This window comes from Scatophagus argus, chromosome 20 (genome assembly GCF_020382885.2).
Source record: "Scatophagus argus isolate fScaArg1 chromosome 20, fScaArg1.pri, whole genome shotgun sequence".
In the NCBI taxonomy this organism is placed as follows: domain Eukaryota; kingdom Metazoa; phylum Chordata; class Actinopteri; family Scatophagidae; genus Scatophagus; species Scatophagus argus.
Genome location: NC_058512.1, coordinates 1,549,039 through 1,559,875, shown reverse-complemented (window position 1 = coordinate 1,559,875; position 10,837 = coordinate 1,549,039). Strand labels below are relative to the sequence as shown.

The following is a 10,837-nucleotide window of genomic DNA, read 5'->3' as shown; positions in this document are numbered from 1 at the left end:
ACCAGTGAATTATTTTAACACTTCTGCTTGAATGAAGAGGAAACCCTGGGAAATGGGAGGGTTGACCTCTGACCTCTGACATAAACCCGCTCACATGTCCGACGGCGGCGGGAAGAGCATCGCTGGCTCAGGTCATCAGGGAGAGTCTGACCGAAAGCTAAAAACGTGTTTGAACTTCTACAAAGTGTTATTGATGGGAATAAAAAATAAAAAACTTTTCACCTCCAGTTCTGCCAGTGAAAGTAAGACACCCACCGAACATAGAAAATATCCAGCAGAGACACAAAGACGGGGGCTGCAACGTCAGGAAAAATAACCAACTTTAAAAGACTTACCTGGATGGAGTCAGAAGAGGGACAAAATTACTGCAGCTGTCATGCACAGAAACAAACCTCCAGCATTCAAACGTTACATTTGTTTGCTCACATCTTAATTCAAACATCTGAAGTAATTTGATCAAAATGTGTGATCTGTAACCTTCATTACTTCATCGTGTTTTACTGTATTTGACTAAGACGTTTTCATTTTGTGTTTTGTGTACGATTCTGAGGTGTTAAGATTTATTTTACACTAAAACCACGTTGTGAGTCAGCGCGATCACAAAATCCCGTAACGGACTCAGAAACTCACTTGTTTTCTTCACGCTGCACTGAAACGGTCGCGTCTGTTGGCCTGCGGCGTCAGGGCGCCACCTGGTGGTCACCAAGCTGCTCTGACGCTCACCACAGATGACCAGAGGCGGAGAAGGAAGTATTCAGGTCCTTTTACTGAAGTACTAGTACTAATATCACACTGAAAATAGTCCACAAGAAACAGCACAGCGATGACGCAGCTTCCTGCTCGCTCCAGAGGCTTTTTAAAGAGTTCATTTAGCTGAAGAAAGAGGAGGAATTTCTCAGTTAAAGACAACCTTCATCCTTCAGTTTATCTCAGCGTGAAATAGAAGTACTTCACAAGTACTTCGTTACCCTCCACCACCACAGACCATGGATACTGAATGTACGTTTTATGGTCATGTTGGATCTGATGTCGTGACGCAGGATGTATTCAAACTTTATCAGATGGACTCCAGATGTTTTTCCTCCTTCAGACTAAAATTTAAATAATGTGCTGAAATCAACAGAAATGTGTAGACACAAACACTCAATCAAACTTTATTTAAACACATTTCAAACAATTAAATCCAACTCAAAGTGCTTGACAATCGAGTGACAGAACAAAAGAAGACTAAAACAACAGGAAGGTTTGAGATAACAAGAAAGATCATCTAAATGTACCACTAACCAGTATCAGTTAAACGCAGTGCAGTACTCCACCTGAGTACACGTACTTCTACCCCCGCTGCTTCTCACTGAGAAAATGAGTCACAGTATCAGTTTACGTCAGGTGTGCCGCTCGCCGTCCCCAGCAGCCAGGTAAACGTCCCCGCCGTGCGGGTGACGTCACAGGGATGGGCAGGTCACGTGGTCGCCCCAGAGGCAGACCTGTGGAATGGGAAATGGGAGAAAGAAGTAGAAGAAGAAGAGGAGGAGAAGGAAGGGTAGCGAACAAGGTAAGCGGGCTGCGCGCCGTGTTTACATCCCTCAAACCAACGGCTGATCGGCGCGTTCCGCTCGGTATCGATCAGGAGTCGATCGTGGCTTCGATCGTGAACTTCTTGTGTCGAAAAGTCAGCGGTAAACTTCAGGTTGTGTTCGCTTGAGAAACGGGCACCTCGAGTGACGTTCGCGTCGCAGCCGAAGGTTGTTGGAGGCGATCAAACGGAGCGAGTTTTGACGGAGCTGCAGTCCGTGCTGCGTTCACAGGCGAACACGAAGCACCAACAGACCGAACGCGGAGTCACAGTGAAGCGACTCGACTCGGTGTGCGGCCGAGCCCTCTGGCTGCGTGCCAGCAGGAGGTTCGCGGGTCTGCTCTCAGGCCTCCTTCACCTCACAGTCGGCGTTACTCAGGACTGGACGCTTTCAGTGCGCAGCTGTGTGTTGTTTTGTCAGAGCTGACATGTTTCTAAAACTCCTGAGCTACTGTAAAACACTTTCCTCATGACAGGACTCACGGCCACTGGTGGAGTCAAGGGGGGGCAGGGGGGCCCAGTGCCCTCATGTTGGAAATAAAAGAAAATAAGTGCAAAGTGTCCTGTAGGTGTAGAAAACATGATGAAGTGCAGTTAAAATGGACGAAATGTGCGGCCTCTGAATGGTTAACTGGTCCAGTAGTTCCGTGTGTGTGTGTGTGCGTGTGTGCGCGCGTGCTTTTACAACAGAGGTGCAGTAGTTCATAAAATCATAAAGTGATTTTAACTTTACTGAACTGTGTCACTATAAATGTATCACACATTTCTGCATGTTGACGCCTCACTGCAAACGTCTGAAGCACTTTGATTTGTTTTCACGCCTCAGACGAGCAGTAAGTAAAAGTACACACGTATTATATCTAAATACTTATATGCTTTTTTTTGTTATTGTAAATATTCTAATTTTATATTCATATTTTGTATTGCACTTTATGACAACACAATTTCCTTGTATGTGTAAACATAATACAACTTTTTTCAGGATCAAAATATACTGAAGTGCCAAAGTAAAAGTATTCACTCTAGTGGATATTTTAGGTTTATATGATTTGATTTGATTTTTTTAGGTGGTTTGACTACTTTATGTAGTTTATCTTCGGTTGTAGCTTCTGAATTTTCTCCTCAGGGATCAATAAAGTTTTATCCTAATCTATAAATATTGCATATGACATAATTTATTTACTGATTCTGTTTTGTATTGCTAAAGTTAATCTGCAAAGCACCTAAAGCTGTCAAATAAATGGAGTAAAAAGTACATTTATTATTTCTGAGTATTTCTGAGCTCTGGCACACACACACTCACACACTCACACTCACACACACACACACACACACACACACACACACACTCTCTCTCTCTCTGACGTCACGTCTCTGTGTGTCTTTTCAGGTGACCCGTCGGCTTTCTGTACGTTCATACCAGGTTTGCATTCTGACCTGCAGGCCAATGTAAGTCGTGTTGAGTGACTGCGTGTGAAAGAGGTATTCAAGCACAGTTCGTATTTTCATTTATCTCTCACGATGACGTCCACTTAGGGAACTGGGCTTCTTGGGGGGTGGGGGGTGCGGGCTGACCTGTTGTCCAGAATGTATTTTTGTGCTGCTAAGTCCCGGTAAGTGGAGCCGTCCTGAACGCAGCACATCGCGGTCATCTCCACAGCAGTTTTAAGCCTCTCACTCGGTTGCGACACAAAAATGCATTCTTGACTGAGCTTGCATGGAGGACGCTGGGATCTTCTTCTGTGGTGAGCTCGGCTTTAACTTCTAGGCTGCATGAACGCCTGATTGGAGTTTCTCTTCGGTCCGGAAGTCGTCCTTCTGGATTCTTGCTCTTTATGTTTCCTCTTTCTTTGCTCGCAGTTTTCTTAATGGGATTGATGTAATTAACGATCAGAGCTGATAATCATGTGATGAGAGCTCAAACGGCTCGACCGAGTCGGTAGACTGAAGCAAAGTGGGCAGCAGTTTTCATCATTGATCAATCAGTTTTCAAGCAAAAATGCAAACATTCCCAAATTGCTGTTTCTCACTTGCGAGGATTTGATGTTTTTTTCACGTGTCTTCACATGACACGTTAATAAAAAAGTGAAGTATTTTGGGATTTTTGGATGGAAAAAACAAGATACTTGAAGACGCCTTCTGGCTGAAACGAAGTGAGCAGTTTGGTCTGAAGCCTGAAGGTCTTCTGGCTGCAGCTGCTCTCACATCTTCTGATAAAATAACCAAACGACTTGCTACAAGAAGAAAACGAGTGAGAATCTGAAGTGAATTCAAAGCTCTGCTGGTGGATTTTATTGCTCCTCTCGTCCTTACTGGCCCATCTTAAAGCAGTTTCATTGTTGCAAGAAAACATCTAAAAGTCCAGCCAAAGTCTAATGTGAGATATTTCATTTACGTCCTCACGAGAAAAGAAACAAATCCTCATATTCGAGTCGCTGGAGCCAAAACAATATTTGACATTTCTGCTTGAAAAATCATTACAATTAGACAAATGATTTCCTGTGGAGCAGCTAATCGTTAAAGAGAAATAATCAGTGAGGCTCTTTTGTTGTCTCTGACTGCCAAACTGAACCACATTTGAACAGCAGTGAATGGGTGTGTGTGTGTGTGTGTGTGTGCATGTGTGTGTGTGGGTGCGTGTGTGCGTGCGTGTGTGTGCACTCACAGGGACCATCATCATCCTCATGTCCTATGGAGGAGGCTTTCCAGGACGCACTGATCGCGTCCGCCAGGCGCCCCACTATGACCAGGTCCCGCAGGGCTCTTTACCGCGAGCGGACTCGGACGACCTGCAGCCGCTGAGGGAGCAGAGACTCGCTCAGAGCGCCGACCCCCTCCCTCCTCCGCCTCTGCCAGACCAGCCGCCCGTGGGCCCCGAGTTCGATCCCAGCGGCAGCGAGGACAACACCGAGCCCGACCCCGCCCTCGACATTAAGCCGGTCCACCGCTTCATCCCCGACTCGTGGAAGAACTTCTTCAGAGGGAGTAACCGCAGCAGTAAGAAGCCCTGGTCCATGTCCTCCGCCTCCTACAACAACAACAACAGCACCTCTGAGGGGGTCCGCTGCTCCCCTCCGCACTCGCCTTCTGTTCCTGGATCATACCGGGATCCTTATGGCGGCTCAGGCGGCAGCTACAACTCACACAAGGAGCTCCTGGAAGGCCGGGACGCCCACGAGTCCCTGTCAGGCCGCACCTACCGCACGGGTCTGACCTACAGCGAGCGAGTGGAGGAGTACCATCAGCGCTACGCCTACATGAAGTCCTGGGCGGGGCTGCTGAGGATTCTGGGCTGCGTGGAGCTCCTGCTGGGAGCCGCCGTGTTCGCCTGCGTCTGTGCTTACATCCACAAAGACAACGAGTGGTTCAACATGTTTGGATACTCGTCTCCCGGAGGAGCGTATGGAGGAGGTTTCTACGGCGCAGGCGCAGGTGGGGCCTACTACACGGGCCCCAAGACCCCGTTTGTGCTGGTGGTGGCAGGGCTGGCCTGGTTGGTGACTGTGATAGTGTTGGTGCTGGGGATGACCATGTACTACCGCACCATCCTGCTGGACTCCTCCTGGTGGCCTCTGACCGAGTTTACCATCAACCTGGCGCTGGCGATTCTCTACATGGCAGCAGGTAACACACCTGGTCTGCAGCTACAGACACACCTTCTCACTCGCCCATGGTGCTCTGTGTCCGTGATGGTTTTGGTTTGATCGGTTCAGATCTTGAGATTTGTTTTGATTAACTTTGTAACTACAAGCTTCCAATGATATTTCTGGACTTTTATTCAGAAGTTTAAAGGTTTAATGTCGGAGATTATCATTCGGGTTTCTTCGATCTTTAGTGCAAATTTCAAGCCTGGACGCAGAAGACCAGAACTTTCTGTAGATCCAGATTCCGCTAGAGGAGTGTTTTAAAGATCTGTTCTGTTTGTTGTCCACCAGGCATCGTTTATGTCCGAGACACGACCCGCGGCGGGCTGTGCTCCTACCCGGTCTTCAACAACGGCATCAACGGGGCGTTCTGCAGAACGGAGGCGGGCCAGACGGCCGCCATAATCTTCCTGTTCATCACCATGGTCGTGTATCTGATTGGAGCCATGGTGTGTCTCAAGCTGTGGAGACACGAGGCGGCACGGCGGTACAGGGAGGCGTACGGCCAGGAGGTGAGAGCTCAGCCAGCTTCGTCTCCGCGTGGGTCCAGGGATTCGTGTAAGGCTTAAAGGATTTAAAATCAGGCTTCACACGCAGGCTGCGGTGTCACAGGTGTTTACACATGTGGAGGAGTGAGCAGGTGGAGCCAGGAGTCAGTTAGCTTAGCATAAAGACTGGAAGCAGTTAGCCTGACTCTGTCCAAAGCTAATAACATCTTCTCTTCTACGTTGGTATTTGCAGATGCATCCCTCCGACCTGCGAGCTGGACAGTCTGCGGTAAGCATCTCGTTCAGTGTGACTTCGTACCTGCAGGATACGCAGCAACAAGCCTGCAGTCGGGTCATGACAGCACGAAACTCCAGCAGCTCTCTGCAGGACGGCCGTCCATTGGATCAACGTTAGTCGAGGAGGACGGACGTGCAGACAGAGAGTCCGCAGCTGAGTTATTTTGACATGTTTGTTTCTGTGTTGTCCCCGCAGGTGGTTCCGGTTTCAGCTCCTGCAGCCAAAGCACCAGAACCGGTCCAAGGCTCGTCAGTCGTTCCCATCCAGGCTGCTCCTAAAGCCGTCCCACCAAAGGTCTTACAGGGTTCAATACCATCAGGACACATTCCAAAGCCAGTTATTCTGCCAGACTACATTGCGTAAGTGTTGCCAAAAGTTTTGTTTGTAGTTTAGTCTTTAAAATGTCAGAATATTGTGAAAAAGACAGATTAGTTGTTTATTTTTGACTAACACTTAAGTAGATTGAGTCTAATGTCACAACACGCTGCGTTCGCATGCCGACAGACAGACGTGTCACCAAGTGATTTGCGTAATTATTTGCATCCCCGTCCCGATGACATCACTTCCTGATCTCACTACTCATTAGACCCAATGGCTTATCTGTCTGGGAGCAGACTGAGATCCTCCTTCTTCACAGCAGTTGTTATCTCATGACACTTTCCGATTAGAGCAGGTCGAGACCAAACTCTTGAATTAAACTGTAATGCAGCTGAAGAGAGTCATGACGTGTCACCTGTGGTGTCTGTTGCTGCTCGGGTCGGTTAACCTCTGTGTGTGTGTGTGTGTGTGTGTGTGTGTGTGTGTGTTGGTGATCTGCCCCCCCTCTCTGCAGTAAGTACCCGTCGATCCGGTCCGACGAGGAACGGGACCAGTACCGGGCTGTGTTTAACGACCAGTACGCAGAGTACAAAGAGCTCCACTCAGAGGTGCAGCTGACCCTCAAGAAGTTTGACGAGATGGACGCCATGATGCGCAGTCTGCCCCAGCATCCCAGCAGCCAGATGGTGATTGTGCTTTTCAAAATAAGATGGCGTGTTACGTTGTGAATAGAGACACAGACTCGTCACGCAGCCAGTCAGATTTATCAGATTTATCCCTCCGCTACGCTAACTTACAGCCGAACGAAAACCATTTCATCTTCTATCCCGTCGGTGCTTCTGTTATGTCTGAAGTTTTCAGATATGTCTGGTATTTAAAAGCACGCACTCCACACATGAAGACCAGTTTACTCATCATGAGGAGAACTAATCAACCCTGATGGCGTCATCACAGTTCTCACACAAACTGTGGCTGCGTTCCAGATCACATTCTTCTTATGCCTCCAAACGTCCACGTGGACTCAAAGATGATCTGATGAGAATTCGGAGGTCACGTTTTTAGCCGTAACAAAAGAGGACACGTTGGGACCAGATTTCAGGCGTCCACCTTCACACTGATTGTACTGATCTCCTTGTGCTGCCAGGTTGAACATGTTTGTGAAGCGTTAGAAGTTTTAGAGTCTGTAGCTTCTGTCTGTCATTGTGGCTGTGATACGAGTCTGGTCTGACACACACTGGACTGTGTGTGATGTTTGTGTCATCGGTGTTTGGTTTCATGCGAGCATTCAGGAAGTTTTGGACAGAGACTGCTTTCATGCCTGGAATATTTTACCCAATGTTTTTGTTGTTAAACTTCCTGTTTGCACTTCCTGCCTCCCGCCGAACTTCCCCTCCACCCTGAAAGTCGTCCTGTGCTCCAGCCAGACGGCCGATTCGTGCAGCATCGTTGCATTTCATACCTAAAGGGCTGCACTGTGTGGAGTTTAACTTTGTCTCTCACTCTGTTCGCAGGAGGTCGATCGCATTAACAGAATCCTTCAAGAGTACCAGAAGAAGAAAAATGTGAGCTTTTTGTCTCGTCGTACGCTCTGTGTGTTGCAGTGGATGTGTCTGCTGTTTATGTTCTGCTTTCCGCCTGGAGGCTCGAGTTCAGTTTTATCTCCTCAAACATCAACGCATTGTGAAGACGTCTTCCACACAGAACTTCGGTGCCTCGATAGAATAGAGGAGAAGTCTGGTGTTATTTTATTCATTTTTTTGTCATGTTTTGTTAACAAATCCAAAAAAAGACCCAAATTGGCAACGTGTTAGTCCATCTCTCAATGCTTCAGGACTTCCTCTTTGTGGCTCTGGCCTACAAACGCTAACTTTTATGTATAACCGTTGTCATAAAAGTGTCTGCTCAGTAAAACTTATGTTTCTGCTTCACCACACCAGGACCCGACTTTCCTCGAGAAGAAGGAGCGCTGCGAGTACCTGAAGAGCAAACTGTCGCACATCAAACAGAAGATCCAGGAATACGATAAAGTCATGGAGTGGAACGATGGCTACAGCTAAACCTGCTGTACGCCGCTGACCACAAATACAGCACTGCTGCTGACAGCTCAGCAGTGCTGCAGGGGAAAATGACACTTTAACTGGAAAGTAAAACCCAGTTAAGACCACAAGAACATGACTGGCTCTGATGTGTCTTATAATGTGTGCAGCAGCTGTTTGTGAGCGAACGCTTGTTTGCCCACACGAGGCAAAGTGGGTTGAGTGTTTCATACTTAAAGGAATAGTTTGGTCTTTTGGGAAATGTGTGGGATAGCTATAACACTACAGTATGTCCAGTTAGCTTAGCATATGTTAGCACAAACACTGGACACGCAGGGAAACGGCAGCACCTCTAAAAAGTGTGCAATCAGGCTTTTTAGGAAGTTTGCCATTTAGCACCTCATAAAACAGAGAATTCACGTTTCTACACATTGACAAATGTGTGTAGGATTTAGGTGCAGAAATGGAATATAATATTCTGAGTGCATAATCACCCGAAAATAAGAATGTTTGCATTTCATAACCTTTGAATGAGCCTTTTATATCTACGGAGAGAGCAGCTCGTATGGCGGAGTCCGCCATGTTGCACAGCCATGTTTCTACAGCAACCCACTTAGGACAAGCCAAACGTTGGCTCTAGAGAGGGACTTTTTACGCTTTCAGCAGCCACCGTCAAGGAGGGTGAGACAGTTTGTGTTCAGTTGGGTGCAGTTTGCAAGCTCGCCACTAGATGCCAGTAAATCCTACACACTAGACTTAATGTGGAAGTATAAACGTTTTAGCAGCAAAAAATACTAAAAGTACCAAACGTAGAAGTACTCATCTTGCAGAATGGACCATTTCTGAATAATATTTGCTATATACAGTATTGCTGTTTCCCCACCGTTATGCTAAGCTAACTGTCTCCGGGCTTCATATTTAAATGATACAAGAATGGAATCAGTCTTTTCTTCGACTGCCTTTTCCAAAATCAAACTATTCCTTTAAAATGGTCTAAATATGCAAAGCGCTGAACACATGTGTGTGTGATACTGTGATTGTAGCTGAGGATTTACTAAGCGACACTGGAATTCGATGTCGGAGGAGGCGTAGGAATGTAAAATGAAAGATGCTGCATTACTTCTGTCAGGTATAACTCTGCTGAGAGTCCAGCTAACCATCTCTCTGTCAGCCTTCGTGAATTTCACGACTTTCCCGCCTGTTCTTCTTGAACTTCAGTGACGGTTGTTTGGATTGGTTTTAATTGCACATGGTGTCTTTTTGTTTGTAACGTGTAACTGTTTGATACATGTCTGAAAATATGCATGTCATGTAGAGTTCTAAATGTTGTGTTGTGTGTATGTCGAAACACTGTTCTGCCATTTCATAGATTTAACATTTTGTACTTTATAGTCACTTAGACGTTTTATCCTCTTTATGCCACTGTACACTCTGGACGTCTTCATTGAAATGATATAATGAGGTTTCTGTTCATGTTGTGTTATCGAGTGTAACTGTAAATATGTTGCTGTAAATGTCCGTAATCTTTCATAATTTTAAGCGATCAGCTGGTGCTTTTTTCCTCAGAATGCAGGTCTGCTATGTACTGACTATGCTGTTAATTTTGCTTTATTTCACATTCAAGCACAGTTTTTTTCACTGGAAAAGGGAAGCAGAAACACCAGAGTGCCGCATAAACACAATAAAGTTTAAAGAAACTCCAGTGAAAAACCACTGCTGAATTATTTCCAGCCTTTCAAATGTGAAAAGTTGCAGCTTTTCTTGGTCTTGATAGTAAACTGTGTATGTTTGAGGTATGGACTTAAAAATAAATACATTTAAAAAGCTGTAAAGCTGAATTGATGTTTCTACACATAAAAATTTTATTTAAAGGTCCAGTGTGCAGGATTTAGGTTTGCAGTCTCTATGTTAAGCTAACTGTCTTTAAACGATACAAGAGTGTAAAAAACCAAACAGCTTTTTTATTTTAATTAATTTTTTTTTTCATCCGTAATCAATTCACAAAATCAATGAAAACATTTTCTTTGGTCTTGTTATGCACTCAGTTATTTTTTGTAGGTTTGGGTTTGTAGTTTTCTTCTTGAAACTCCCTGCCTCACATTAATAATGTTATAGTGGCCCTTTGTCACTATCCGCGCAGGCTGGTTGTTTGACTGGCTTGTACGCGTGCCAGTGTAGGTGTATGCAGGTGTAAATGCATAACACAGCCAATGTCCAAACACTGCTGATTGTACTCCAGGTTTATTTTGTCTACATACAATAAACTCAAAGGTACTCACTTTAACCATAACAATTTAATCTGACCTGTGAAGTTATACACCATGGCACGGTCAAAAACCGTGTGGATTCCCCAGCGTGCACCACTACCCTGATTAACCCACCTCCCTATATAGATACAAACCATGGCCTAATCAAGATACTGTCACCTACTGGCAGAAATGCATACAACACTTGTGAACAAAGAAAATAACCAATTTGGC

At 45.8% G+C, this 10,837-nt stretch overlaps 1 protein-coding gene across 3 annotated transcripts; it reads left to right on the top strand.

Annotated features, from left to right (window-relative positions):
• Window positions 1-1,442: 1,442 nt before the first annotated feature.
• On the top strand, window positions 1,443-10,189 carry marveld2a (MARVEL domain containing 2a). 3 transcript variants are annotated; one of them, XM_046374496.1, is made up of 9 exons: window positions 1,455-1,552; window positions 2,964-3,022; window positions 4,241-5,197; window positions 5,509-5,729; window positions 5,959-5,994; window positions 6,199-6,362; window positions 6,836-7,007; window positions 7,833-7,883; window positions 8,259-10,189. In XM_046374496.1, the coding sequence occupies exons 3-9, from the start codon at window positions 4,258-4,260 to the stop codon at window positions 8,376-8,378; spliced, it is 1,704 nt and encodes a 567-aa protein (XP_046230452.1). In that variant the 5' UTR covers window positions 1,455-1,552; window positions 2,964-3,022; window positions 4,241-4,257; the 3' UTR covers window positions 8,379-10,189. The 3 variants fall into 3 exon arrangements, with proteins under 3 accessions (XP_046230454.1, XP_046230452.1, XP_046230453.1); XM_046374497.1 differs by having other exon boundaries at window positions 1,467-1,552; window positions 2,964-3,055; XM_046374498.1 differs by lacking the exon at window positions 2,964-3,022 and having other exon boundaries at window positions 1,443-1,552.
• The last annotated feature ends 648 nt before the right edge of the window (window positions 10,190-10,837 follow it).